General features: G+C 42.1%; 2 protein-coding genes across 3 annotated transcripts in view; both read left to right on the forward strand.

The window, feature by feature from the left end:
• The first annotated feature begins 830 nt into the window (after nucleotides 1-830).
• Opn3 (opsin 3) overlaps nucleotides 831-14,615 on the forward strand; it is a 31,172-nt gene continuing 17,387 nt past the window's right edge. The window contains exons 1-2 of one of the 2 annotated variants that reach the window (XM_059281183.1): nucleotides 831-1,306; nucleotides 4,883-4,994. In XM_059281183.1, the coding sequence (XP_059137166.1) occupies nucleotides 940-1,306; nucleotides 4,883-4,923 (408 nt within the window). In that variant the 5' untranslated portion in view covers nucleotides 831-939 and the 3' untranslated portion in view covers nucleotides 4,924-4,994. Of the gene's footprint in view, nucleotides 1,307-4,882; nucleotides 4,995-14,615 lie in introns of those variants that run through there. The other variant, XM_059281182.1, reaches the window with a different exon arrangement.
• Chml (CHM like Rab escort protein) lies at nucleotides 5,201-7,583 on the forward strand. The gene has a single exon (XM_059281181.1). The coding sequence runs from the start codon at nucleotides 5,201-5,203 to the stop codon at nucleotides 7,052-7,054; it is 1,854 nt and encodes a 617-aa protein (XP_059137164.1). The 3' UTR covers nucleotides 7,055-7,583.

Genomic DNA, 14,615 nt, shown 5'->3' on the forward strand with positions numbered 1-14,615 from the left:
AATTGTTTGGCTGGCACCCTACCTCGCGCATTTCAGTGTTTAGTTCTCTATTGGGTGCATGAGGTGCAGTGGGTGTTATTATAGCTTCCCAAGAAAGGGAGACGTCTAACTGGGAGTATTTCATTCAGCACACTCAACAGAGTTAAGCGCAGGCGTTCATAAATATTTATGAATGAATGTGTGCAAGGGTGAGTGACTGAACCGGTGAATGGCTATGATGCTTTCGAGCCAATTGAGGGGAAGTGGAACCCGCTAAGGCTAATTTACCTCCCTAAAGGAATTTATTTCCCTTTCTTCTGTACCTTCTCTTCTGGCTTCCACCATGGTTTAGGGGTGAAGAAGGCAGAGAAAGAGCTGGCTGGACCCTGGGACTCGCCTACGCTGGGCGGGGACGGCCCTGGGAAGTGGGAAGGGAAGGGGCGGACCGCCAGGACAGCAGGGCGGGGCCACAACCCAGAGGGCGGAGTTAGAGGGGTCCTGGGGGCGGGGCCATATACCAGGGGCAGGGCTAAAGGTGCGAGCCACTGGGCGGGGTTCCAGGGTGTTCCGGCAGGGAGGAGCTGCACGCCGGACAGCGGAAGAGCCTTAAGAGGGCGGGGTCAAGAAGGTGGCCGTGTGGGTGGGGCCGCAGGCCAGGAGGGCGTGGCTTCCAGGGCGGTCCAGTGGGAGGGATCGCAAGTGCTCTCTGGTAAGGACGCAGGCCTCACGCGGAAGGGCGGGATCTCAAGAGCGCTGGGAGGGCGGGGCTTCATGTGGTCGGGGCGGGGCCTTAATACTGAAGGGCGGGGCCTCGGGTGCGCGCGGGCTGGGCGGGCCCGGCGCGGCACCCGGGCACAATGGCCTTAGCGGCCGGCTGAGCGCGAGCCCCACCCCGTTCGCCGCGCCGCGGGCCGCCCCGCTCACCGAGCCCTCGCCCGCACGGCCCGCCGGCGTCGGGCCATGTACTCGGGGAACCGCAGCGGCGGCCAGGGCTACTGGGAGGACGGGGCGGGCGCCGAGGGCGCAGCGCCGGCGGGCACGCGGAGCCCCGCGCCGCTCTTTAGCCCCACGGCGTACGAGCGCCTGGCACTGCTGCTCGGCGGCCTCGCGCTGCTGGGCGTCGGCGGCAACCTGCTGGTGCTGCTGCTCTACTCCAAGTTCCCGCGGCTGCGCACGCCCACCCACCTCTTCCTGGTCAACCTCAGCCTGGGCGACCTGCTGGTGTCCCTGTTCGGAGTCACCTTCACCTTCGCGTCGTGCCTGCGGAACGGCTGGGTGTGGGACGCTGTGGGCTGCGCGTGGGACGGGTTTAGCGGCAGCCTCTTCGGTGAGTTGCCCGGGACGCGTCCTCCTCGCCTCCCAACTTTCCTTGGGTACATCAGCTCTGGGCTTTCGTCCTCCCCGGGGTCCTCCCTTCTAGCCAGTGATCACCCCTAACTCCTGGTCTCTCTCATCCCCGGGATCCTCCCTTCCAGCCGCTCTTCATCTCCCAACTCCTTGTTTCCCTCCTCCCCCGGGTCCTTCTAACCGGTCGCCATCCCCAGCTCCCAATGCAGCCGCAGCAGTTCAGAAAGTCTCCCTGCCGCTGGCCAGCTTATATCCTCTCATTTCTGTTCTGATTTTACTTCCTACTGTAGCTCAACAGGGCATTTCACAATGGTCTTTACACAACGGGGGAGAAATGAGGGTCTGTAGAGGCAAGAGATGCAAGGAAAAGCCAACTCCCGAAAAGTGGAGAAGGGGGCACGGAGAGATTCAATCATATATATTTAGGATTTGTGCCTCAAAGTGACATGTAGAAGCCTAAATGACGGTGTATTCCCCTCCCCTTTCATTAACTAGCAATTATAAACCGTTGAATGCTTCCTAGGGAGTGAGACTGAATGACATTTTTAATTGTGTTTCCTCTACATAGGTTCTATCACACCAGAGGTTAGAAGTGGCTCAGAACTCCACTCATTAGCTGGGCAGCCAGTACGTTTAATTAAAGTAGAACTTGTTGATTTCCTGACGATTTATATTGAGAATTGACAGGTTGGAGCCTGACTAACTCAATATTCTAAGCTTGGGAAAGATTGTGGGGTATGTGTGTGTGTGTGTTTGATATGTGTGGGGTGTGTGTGGGATGTGTGTGTGTGTGTGTGTGTGTGTTGCAGGGGTGTATGTGTGTGTGTCCTAAGAATTTTGTTTGTACAGAGATTTAAAATAGAAATGGGTATTTCTTGAGTCTTAAAGTCCCTTTTTTCAAACCTTGAAACACACTGATAATTTAATGCTGTCTTTATCTTGGCAGCTCTTAGAGAAAAACATCTATGTAATATCATGGATATTTTTATTTGCCAACTTATGTGTGATAAATCTAAATTTCATGTTATTTGTCATGATTCCTTTTCTTTAAGTTTTAAAGAAAACAAAATTTTGGAGTTATGGTTTTATTTATTTCACCAATTGATAATTCGGATACTTTCTTAGTCTCTTACCCTGATAAACATTAATCAAAGGTTTCCTTTATACAAAAATACTAAAACTTGAGAAGGGGCTGTAAGAGGATGTGAATGGTAATGTAGGTTGACTATGTAATTACTCTCCGTGTTTACTAAAAAAAAAAAAAGGTTGGTTGGGAGGGTGTTTTAGGCGGATTAATCTTTAAAGAAGGTGGTGTGTGTCAATCAGTCTAGCTTGCAGAATCCCTGGGGTAGGCGACAGGTGTTTGTTCACAGACATGGAAGTTCTTTTATCTGTGAAGTACTTTTCTGCTATGGTGTTCAAGTGGGAGTGGGGAAACAAGAATGGGATGAGGTGTTTTTTTGTTTTGTTTTGTTTTGTTTTTAAATGAGGGTTTTCAGCATCCACCCAGTTTCTCCTCCTCTTGCTCAGCCAGCCTCATCTTCCAGTGTCCCTTCTTCTCCCTTTCCCCTGCTGGGAGCCATCACCATCAAAAGAAATGCTTTAAAACCCCCAGAAGCATTCCCCCCCTGGTGTTTTACCTGAGGGCTCTTTTACTCAGAACATTTATTCCCATCCTAACACTGAGGTAGATCCTCTGGGGTTAGAGGATTGGAAATCAGTTAACTCCTGAGACTAGAGTGAGGTTCCTGCAGAGCTCCCCATGCTCTTCACAAAGCTAATTTCTTCTCCCGGAGTATGCTTCTTGAGCAGGGTTAAGGAAGTGTCTTCCCTTTCCATCTCCAAGCCAGGACTAACCAATCCTGAGTACTAAAGGAGAGGAAAATTTTAATGCTAGAAGTAGCTAGCTGCCTGCTCCAGCGCTTCAGTGAGGCTGCACCACTGGTCTGTAGGCACAAGGTGGGCCTATGGCTTCTTCATCAGCTGCACTTTCCAAGTCATTCACTCTCCCAGGCTGCCAGTTTTCTCATCTTTGTTATCCACTATCCAGCTGACTGTGTTTAAGGTCATCTATCCCATTTGCTTTGTATTTTTGAGGACTCCTTTGACATCTATAGGTTAGAAAGTATCTATTCTTAGTGCTTATAACTGCCCCCTGCCCCCTGCCCACCACTGCCAGCCTCAGCCTTGTTCCCATCTATGCCTAGAGGAAGTGACTACATGCTTACACTTTAGATGTCCTCATAGGTTTTGTCTCCCTCTTTACCCCCTGCTGTAAGAAGGGCGAGTAAGTAATTCCCATATTCTTACATACATGCACAAGTAGATCAGGCCATTGCTTCATTCTGAGCTCTGGTCCTGGCTTCTCAGAGAAGGCTAAAAACAAGTAGAATCCCTGATGATCTTGGTCAGAGGTTTCTACCAGCTGGGCTTGTTAGGATCACTGTTTCAGTTAAACTGACACATCAGGCCAGCGACCTAGTGAAGTTCACGTTAATTGCAGTTGGATGGCTTGTTTTACAGATATCAGAATAATCATTCTCTTAGGTGTACCTGCATCTAGATGTCAGCAGATTTAACGGTAGTGAAAAATAGAGAGGCCAAGGAACACTGACTGCTGCTGTGCTTGATGAGCAATAAAAGGCTGGCAATGGGGTGTGTAAGTGGGTTATGTTAGCCTGCAGACTTCCAGGTGAGTATGTCCAAGGGGAGCAGCCTCCAGCCACACCCAGCATCACAGGGATATAGCCAGCCTGTGATGGAAGGGTACAGGAGAGTCTCTTTCTATTACTTCTTGAGAAATGAAAAGAACATGTTTAGAAAGAGATTCATGGTTATAGAGATAGTCTGGCAAAATGGAAATATTTCCTTACTTAGATGTTATGAATAGATGTTATTTATGTTAAAATGTTTTAATACAGGAAACTTCCTTATTTTAACTTACACATGCACTTTGATACAGAAAATGTTACAAAACTATTTCCCCTCAGGCCTGTTCTTTTATGTACCTACATATTTTAAAGGCCATTTTTTGAATTAATTCTCTTGTAATATCTGGATGTCTCATGTATCTACTGCTGGATCCTTGGGATAGTTAAGGATGTAAAAATCTCCTATGCAGCTGTCTGGGATTATCTACAGACATTCCTGACCGCAGCAATATCCACCATTATGTTGACGTGATCACTCTGCATAGTATGTTTCCATAAATACAATAAAGCCACATATTTCTTTTAGTCTAAGCTCACAGTATTGTCCAAATATTTTGTTAACAGTCAAATCATTGTATAATTTGGATTTTTTTTATTTTTTTGTGGGATATTGTGTCTGTGTTTCATGACAGTAATGCCTGGCTTTGGGGGAGGATATATAAGATACCTTTTGTTCATTTTCAAGAACTCAGAAGACCTGTGGGAAAGCATTTAATGACTTGCTTGGGGTAGAGGTTTGTATCCACGTTAACAAGTCAGGCTTCGGTGGATTGAGACTGCTGTTGCATGAAATTGCTTTTATATTATTTACAATTGTGTTCTTTTCTTGAATTTTCTTCTTTCAGAGAAGAGTTCCAGTCTCAAATGCTTATGTGATGCATGGTAACATTTACCGCTAAGGTGAAATGCAGAAATGAAAAGGACTCATCCGTTTGAGTATTCTCAGATATGATTACATGCACTTTATCGTGTTTTCCAGGCTGCTGACTTTTTTTTAATGTTTAAAAATTGTAACAGTTAGCTTAGGACTTGCAAACTCAGTGTTTCTGAATGAAGATCACAAGTAGAGATTTTATTACAGCATAAATACTTCAGAGGAGGCCTCTACCTAGATCCATACGGAGTTCTTTCATCAGCTGTGACCTGAAGCTTCAGCTCCTAGGATGGCAGACAAGCTTCCCACAGAGTTTGATGTGGTTATAATAGGGACAGGTTTGCCTGAGTCCATTCTTGCAGCCGCATGTTCGAGAAGTGGACAGCGAGTTCTGCATGTTGACTCAAGAAGTTACTATGGAGGGAATTGGGCAAGTTTCAGCTTTACAGGTTTGCTGTCCTGGCTGAAAGACTATCAACAGAACCATGACAGCAAGGAAGACGTGACTGCCTCATGGCAAGACCTGATCCATGAAACGGAAGAAGTCATCGCTCTTTGCAAGAAGGATGAAACTATTCAGCACACAGAAGTCTTCTGCTATGCTAGTCAAGATGTTGGGGACAGCACTCAAGACACTGATGCTCTGCAGAAAAGTCCTTCCCCAGAGGCATCTGCTATCCAGGCCGACTCTATGGATTCTGCAGGCTTGCCCAAGGAAAGGCACTCAGCATACTGTTCAAGCTATGAAGAGAGAAGTGATAGAGAGCCTTCACCACCCCCAGCTGATACAGAGAATGCACTGGAGAAAGAGAAGTACTGTGGAGATGAAATTGGTGTCCCTACAGTTTTGGATGGAGATAAAGATGAAGACAGACTTGATCTAGAAGACAACCCTGAGCAACCAAAGAGAAACAGGATTACTTACCCTCACATGATTAAGGAGAGCCGGAGATTTAATATTGACTTGGTATCAAAGCTGCTGTATTCTCAAGGATCATTGATTGATCTTCTGATCAAATCAAATGTTAGTCGTTATGCAGAATTTAAGAATGTCACTAGGATCCTTGCATTCCGGGAGGGGAAAGTAGAACAGGTGCCTTGCTCCAGAGCAGATGTCTTTAATAGTAAAGAGCTCACTATGGTTGAAAAGAGAAAGCTAATGAAATTCCTCACATTCTGTTTAGACTATGAGCAACATTCTGACGAATACCAAGATTTCCAACAATGTTCATTTTCTGAATACCTAAAAACTAAAAAATTAACACCCAACCTCCAACATTTCATACTACACTCAATTGCAATGACATCAGAGTCATCCTGCACTACATTAGATGGCCTTAAAGCAACAAAAAACTTCCTTCAGTGTCTTGGACGGTTTGGCAACACTCCCTTTATATTTCCTTTATATGGCCAAGGAGAAATTCCTCAGTGTTTCTGCAGGATGTGCGCGGTTTTTGGTGGAATCTATTGTCTTCGCCATCAAGTACAATGCCTCATAGTTGATAAAGACTCTGGGAGATGTAAAGGAATCATAGACCACTTTGGTCAGAGAATAAGTGCCAGCTATTTTATTGTGGAGGACAGTTACCTTTCTAAGGACACATGTTCAAATGTTCAGTATAAGCAGATCTCGAGAGCTGTGCTCATCACAGATGAGTCCATCCTGAAGACGGACTCAGACCAGCAGATTTCCATCCTGATAGTGCCTCCACTAGAGCCAGGGACTGGTTCCATTCGGGTCATGGAGCTATGCTCATCAACCATGACATGCATGAAAGGCAGCTATCTGGTCCACTTGACCTGTTTCTCTTCAAAAACAGCCAGAGAAGACTTGGAACCAGTGGTGAAGCAGTTATTCATTCCTTTTGCAGAAGCAGAAGCAGAAGCAGACAAGGAAGAACTCAGAAAACCAAGACTCTTGTGGGCTCTCTATTTTAATATGAGAGATTCCTCAGGAGTTGGCCGAAGTTCATACTGTGGCTTACCTTCCAATGTGTATATCTGCTCTGGGCCGGACTGTGGACTGGGGAATGAGCATGCTGTCAAGCAAGCAGAAACACTGTTCCATGAGATCTTTCCCAGCGAAGAGTTCTGCCCTCCTCCACCAAATCCGGAAGACATTATCTTTGAAGGTGAGGGTTAGCAATGAGACACTCCTGGAGGCAGTAATACACTTACCACCAAGCTAGACACCCCAAGTACAACATGAACTTGTAGAGCCCAGAACACCTTCGAAATGAAAACAGACTGGAAGTATTTTCATCCTTGCTTCAAAATATTGTCATTTAAAAGACAGCTGCCATTTGTGATAAGCGCTGTTTACTTGACTTCAACCCTGAGACACTGGGTATCGAATAGCTCTGCTAATCTGTCAGCATCTGATTTGTTGGTGACTCAGCTGCTTTGTTTCAGAATTGGCTCCAGGAATCCAGAATCTTTGAATGTCATTAGCTTTTTTTTACTTTTGGGTCCCACATTAGCAACCTTGCTTACCTTAAGGTAATATCACACTTGCTCCTGTGTTCAGATTGTATCATTGTCTACACAAAATTAATATCCAAGAACTATTTTAGTTCCTGCTGCAGCTACTACTGTTGCTACCACCTCAGTTGCACAGAGGACCACATAAATCAGAAACTGTTTGAGATTTTTATATAGTACATAAACACATAGAGCTGGTAGTAGGAGTAGCAGCTAATGTGATAAAACACAACTGTCTGTTAGAAACTAGGTCATGCATGATCCTGTGTCTTGGGGTTGATATTTACATGTGATTTCACCTATTTGACCTTTGTAACTAAGGAGGCAGTGAGACTACCCTAGCCTGCTCCTTCACAAGAAGAGTGCCCCTTAGTAGTTGAAGAAGCTCATATATTAGAGATACATTGCAATCTGGGCATGGTGTCTTACTCTTACTCATACGATACTATCATTGAGGAGATTGAGACAGGAGGATTGCTGTAAAGTCCAGGCCAGTCTGGACTATAGTGTTGAGACTCATTTCAAAACAGAACAGTCTCCCTACGCCCACCAAAAAAAGAAGTATATTATAAAGAAAATTAAAAAGACAAAATTTATTCAGAAAATTTCTATAGAGCTGACACTGACATTTAAAAGAACTAACAATTAACTCAGGCTAACATAAATTAATAAATTACCCTAGAAAAAGGTACTTCAGGATAGGTGTTCAGAAATTTCCAGAAAGAATTTCCCAAGGGGGGATAGTGGTGCATCTTAACATGGGATTCTAGATGCCTTTAAAGTTACAGACTTCCCTGTCCAGGGGTCTCAGGGTGAAGCATGACACCTGGTTGGCTATACTACTTTAGTAAGCATTGGTAACTGACAGAGTGCATCTCTTCTACTACATCATGTCTGTTAGCTGGGGAGTGGGAAGCTTTCCCTCCAGAACCACCTGCTGCACCCCAGCAGTGAAAGCCCTCTACTGTGAGAAGAGGTGCAATGTGTTAAGAGACTAAAGGGTGCTCTGAATATCCTTCTCCTGCTCTTTAGTGAGGAAAGTGAGACAAGACATGTAAATCAGTGACTGAGCTGAGAGTAGAAAGCTATCCATTGGTCTTGGTGGTACTGTTTTTAATATGATAAACCCATATTTATTGGGTAGATCTTAAGGGTTAAATACAGCAGAACAACTGAAATTCCTGAAATGACCAAAAAGTAGCAATTAAGAGAAAAACAATTCTAAAACAGGTAAAATGGAAGGGAGTATTGCAGACCCACCTCATCAAGTTTGTCAGAACCATAGTCTATTCAAAAGACGTTAAAAAGAGGCACAGTTGTGAAAGATAAACAGAAGTTCCAAAGACAGCTGAATGTAATGGAAATCAGGACTAGACTAGGCCAAAGCAGGGGTTTCGTTGCTTTCTTCTAAAGTAAGGAAGTGAATGTATTACTTTAAATCAGCATAAAACAGTAAGTGGAAGTGAGGCAAGCAAGCAAAACGTGTTTAAAAAATATAAGGGATGTTATCTCATTTCTAACAAGTTAGAGTGGGTTTCTTGGGGGTTTTCAGGGGTTTAAGAAGTAAAATCATAAATGCTGCCTTTCACTAATTACATTTTGACTCAATTAGGGCTCCATACTAAAAGTCAGACAAAATTTCTCATTCTGGGTAGATGAAAGCTGTAGAGTAAAATGTTGACCAAAGAGGTAACAGCCAACAGAAACAATTACTTACAGTGACTCAGGATGAGAAGGCTTGTGTCCAATAGAGTAGCCATACATCAACATGAACAGAACAAGTGATAAGAACCCATAATATTAACTGCACTAACTGAACACTTGCATTTGGTTTAATTATATTTACTGACGATTTCGTGGGCTTTTCATAACACAATAAGCAACTACTTAAAAACTTAACTTGAATTTATATTGGGAAAGCATGTATGAACTATTTCTTATACAGAAATGAACAGCTTTGGTACTAATTTTGTCTGTATATGGCTGAAAAGTTGTCACTGGAATAAAAATACAAAGTAAAGATGTAGAAAGGAACCAGTGCAAATATATTCTATTTGCTTTATAACTCACTAAACCTGTATTACCATATAAATATACTATGAACAGAAGATAATTTCACAAGTTGCAAGATACATAGTTTTTTGAAATCTCATTTCTAGATTCTAATAGTGATGGAATTTTTAAAAGTATTGATATTAATATATATGAGCATCTTTATAAAATGTTTGTAAGCTATAGTAGAGTAATTTAAGAAAGATTCTTAAATAGAAGGTTTAATGAAGGAGCTAAATTTAAAATACGATATGCTATCATGAGAGATGTCTTGAAGGCAATGCTGTAAACACAGGGAGACCTCACATTTATTTCTAGTTGTTTGATCTCAAGGCAGTCACTTTTAACTTCCATTTACCATCTATGAAATAGAAATAATAAGTATTATTCTTCACAGAATTACTGTGAAGACTGAGTTGGGTAATACTAAGAACCCATATCCAAAGTAATGCTAGCATGTGACATTTGTATGTAACTGATATTTATTACAATATCATTTGTGATGTCAACCTTATACTTCCTGTAATTTAAGAAAATTGTGATAAATGACACAGGAAAGTAAGCAAGGAAAGACAGCTTCAATTTTAGAGGGGAAAAATATGGGGCTTTGTCCTTCAAGTCCTTAAGGCATGATATACAACCCATTTAAATGTTCTGTAGTGCTGAGTTCAGGGAAGTTCAGACTGATCAGCTATCTGGAAAGAAGTATTTGGAAGCTGTTCTTAGGAAGACTGGGTCAGTATGGAGAAAGGTTTCTATGGCCACTTTCCATCCAATAATGCAGTTTATTTGTTAATTAAAATGTTAAGCATAAAAGTAATAAGTATAGTTTTTACCTCATTAACGATGCCAAGGAATGTTCTGGCAGGTGAACAGTGACAAGGTAGATCAACTAAAATTAAAATGCAAAAATAGATACAAAACAAGGAGAGAAGGTGGAATAAAAAAGCTGTTTCTATTGCAGGGGTCTTTTTAAAAAAATTATTATTGTATTTTATTTTTTGGTTTTTCGAGACAGAGTTTCTGTATGTAGCCCTGGCTGTCTTGGAACTTGCTTTGTAGACCAGGCTGGCCTCGAATTCCCGAGTGCTGGGATTAAAGTGCATGTACCACCACTGCTGGGCTTGTTTATGTATTTATTTATTTATTTTAGTGGGTGCAAATTCTTTAGACTTTCTACTCTTCTTGTGCAGAGTATAAAGTGATCGGTTGCAAATGGGGAAAAAGAAGTAAAAATAAATTCCTTGATCCTCAAATTAATATGCATTAAAATAGAAATTAAAGCAACTTTGAGTTCTTACAATTAAGTGGATTTTCAATGCATAAGTCTTCATACAGCAGCAACATGTATTCATGGTCATTTTGAAGAACTAGTTAAGAGATTAACCAGACCTCTATAACTGATGTTTTTGACATCACTTTGAGTGGTACATGCCCAGGAAAATACTCAGAATGGACAAATCAATAAAGCAACTTCTAAAAAGATGTTTTAGCAATTCCGTTTATACTTTTATTAAAAACCTGCTGACTAAGAAATGGATACATTTTGGTGTGTTGCTAGTGCTATAGTAATCTTACAGAGAATTAAATGGCATATGTAAGATTGTATGTAAACAGTTTGAGAGTCAAAAAGATGTTAGTTTACAACAAATTGTTGCGTGCTGGTTACATTTGTATAAAAATTTAGATTTCTACACTGGAAAGAATCAGAAGGCATGTAATTGCAGGTTAATACTTAATCTCTGTTTCTGTAAAATATTGATGTATAATAAAAATAAAAGATTAATTGGTGAAATGGTTTACTTGATAAAAAAAAAATACTGATTCTTGAAAACATATAAATTCTCCTTTAAATTAAAAAAAAAAATACATTTCTAACTGTTAAAGTAAAAGCTAATCTCCAAAAATGTGTGGCTGAAAGTTTTTGCAGGACTTTGTAAGAAGAAACTTTTGATGAAGATGGACTTTTATCTTCTGTATCTTTTCTCAGTTGTCTGACTTTAGGAACTAATTATGGAAACAGTAGATGCATTCCAGTTCATCAGTGTGAAGATCTTCCATGGCCCAGCGTGATGGCGCATGCCTGTAATCCCAAACCTTGGCATGCTGAGGTAGGAGAATTGCTGTAAGTTTGAGGCCAGCCTAGACTACATAACAAACCATCCAGGGCTGTGTAGACATCCTATCTCAAGAGACAGAGAGAATGAGAATTACATAGTAATCCAAATCTAAAGTCATCCATTACTGTGGAGATTAAGTCTGAGAGCCGTGGAGATGAGGTCAGTTCACAGGTGTCCACTGAGCAGTTGTGAGGAGTCCTTTGCCGAGGATACACCTAGGGACTGAGGACACAGGCCCATACTTTCTACAGTCAGCTTGAATAATCCGAATGTAACCCGCCAAGCATCAGCTAAACTCCTAATGTAAATGAGTTGGCATCAGTCAGTTTAGGGGTCAGAAATAACAAAAGCAAACAGGACACGTTCTCTACCTGAGAAGCCTGCTGGAATGCTTACCCTAAGGTAAGGTGTCCTTTCCACTAACGAGCATTACAACATTTTATACCCACCATCCTTGCCCTTGATCTGAAAACTAAAAACTTGGGATGTATGACATTTTTTCCCCAATTTTATTTATAAGCTTTTCGTTTTAGAGTGACGATTTGTAAGAACATTCAAACTTTTTTTTTTCATGGTATTTCTTTAAGAGGGTGCCAGCACTTTTGAGTTGCAGAGTTGGAAACAAGCTGCTTAAAGACTAGAAGCTGGGTCAGTCAACAGTAGCTGAAATCCGTCTTGTCTAACATTTTCAGCTCTGTGTCTTGCGTAGGGAAGAGGAAGTACAAGACACTGAGCCCAAAGCCCAAGGCCCCGAGTGTTGAGGGAGGTGCAAGCGAGAACAGCCCAATGACAGGAGCGGAGTGTGAAGTGTTCAAAGTACCAGAGACAGTGCCCTGTTCAGGACCAGTTCTCTTGGCCTTTGTGGTGGCTATAGTTGAAATCCTGTTCCACTGGCTTTTATGTCAGTACTTTGCCTTAATTCACATTTCTGTATTTATCTGGGGTGGAGGCTGCTACAGTACACTTGGTGGAGGTCAGAGGCAAACTTGTCTCTCCCTTGAAGTTTCCAGGAATTGAAATGAGGTCCCTGGGCTTGTTGGCCAGGCCCCTTATCCACCGAACCATCTCAGCAGTCTTTTTAACCTTTTATTTTTATTTTATTTTGACTGGTTTTGTTTCTGAGACGAGATTTCATATATCCAGGTTGTCTTTGAACTTGCTGAGTTCAAATGAAGAACTTCTGATCCTCCTGCCTCTACTGAGATTGCAGGTGTGTGCTAACACACCTAATTTGTAGGGGTGCTGGAAACTGAACCCAGGGTGTCATTGCATTCGAGGCAAGCTTTCTCCAACTGAGCCACATCCTCAGCTCCCCCGCTTTTTTTTTTTAAAAACAACCTGTATTAGAATGAGGTGTTTCATTTTTCACCAATGAAAGAATGCATTCATGTTTTAACAGGGGGAGCAGTATCTCCAGATTTGTGTAAGATGTACTCATGCAGTTCATGGGTGACTCAACTTGATTATTTCATGGGCACTGGAACAGCATTTTACTACAGTGTGCATAGGACACTGACTTGTTCCTTCGGGGTACCACTGTAAGGTAAGGAAGGGCAAATCTATGTCTATATGAGACCTGAGATCTGTGTGATATGCCTGGAGTCCTACTTAGCATTCTAGATGCACTAGCATCTCTTAAGATGCTGTGGTTCTGCTTGCCTAGTATCTGAATAGAGTAGAATGCCCCACATGCATGTGCAAAACGTAAAAATCATGACCTGAAAAGTGATGGCTCTGAGAACTTGACTTCCTAGCAAATATCCTGTGAATTCAAATTTGTGCAATTAAAGCAGACTGACCAGGGTTGAAAGGACAGGGAAGTTAATTGTGCACACATACAAAACTTCTTTATCCTGGTATTGCTGTCAAGAGCACTACATAATTTATTCTTACTGTTGTCCTGTGATTTTAGCATTTACTGTTGCTGAATATATATATATATATATATATATATATATATATATATATATATATATATATATTCATTTAGACACTCCTTACAACTGCTTCAGAGGCATACCCACAAGAGGAAAAATGGCCAAGGGTATGATTGACAGGTGTCAGGGAGGTAGGTGTCATAGTTCAGTCAGAAAGTCATGGCATCTCCAAGCATTTTATCGTTCATAGGAAAGAATCCTTGGAGATATCCGCACAGGAGGTTTAATACCAGGATATGACTTGGTTTTGGCTTTTTGAGGCAAGATCTTATAGCCTAGGCTACCTTAAACTTTCTATGTAGCTAAGAATGATCTGTAACATGTGACCCTCCACCTTCCAAGTTCTGAGATGACAGGTGTGTCCCACCATGTCCCACTTCACTTATTTTTTGCTGAATGCTGTATAACTAAAATCCCCAAGCCCTCCATCTTTTGAGATTGGCTTGTTTCTGTATTCATCTTATAGATACTATTATGCTAACTTAGTTAAAATGTTCTTTGTATGTTAGCATCTTTATGTTTGTAAGCTTATATATAGTTAAACCTTTTGAATAAATCTCAGACCTTACACATTATAAAGAAGAAATGTCACAGAATGTCTTGCTGAAGATCCAGGAATCTTACTTTCAGGCAATCAGCAATTATGAATTTTCCTATTTTAGAATCCACCTAGAATGAACCAAAAAGACCATTTTTAAAATGGTACAAATTTTAATTTTAAGGTGTTCAATTAGTATTTTTATTTATTTTAGGGCATTGGGGCAGTGATTCTCAAGACATCTGCCCTCCAGGAGGCATTAAGGGGATGTTGGGAGTTTTTGTTAAAATGGGGAAGGGGAAGCTACCAGCATGTAGTGTGTAGCAAGACTGAGGTAAGGGTGCTGTCCTCATGACATGCTCAAGGTGGCCCCCTCCCAACAGGTTTACCCAGCACAGACATCACTGCTGCCAAGATTGAGGAGCCCAGAATAGATGAATATCCTAGTGAACCTCATTTCTCTATGCCCCGACATCTGCCTGTTGTACTCTGGATTTCTAACTAGGTCACTTGTTCTTTGTACCATGTCATTATCAGCAGGAATCCTAGTATTTGCGCTGGGCTGCTTCATGAATA

The sequence above is a fragment of the Peromyscus eremicus genome, chromosome 15 (assembly GCF_949786415.1).
Source record: "Peromyscus eremicus chromosome 15, PerEre_H2_v1, whole genome shotgun sequence".
Lineage (NCBI taxonomy): Eukaryota > Metazoa > Chordata > Mammalia > Rodentia > Cricetidae > Peromyscus > Peromyscus eremicus.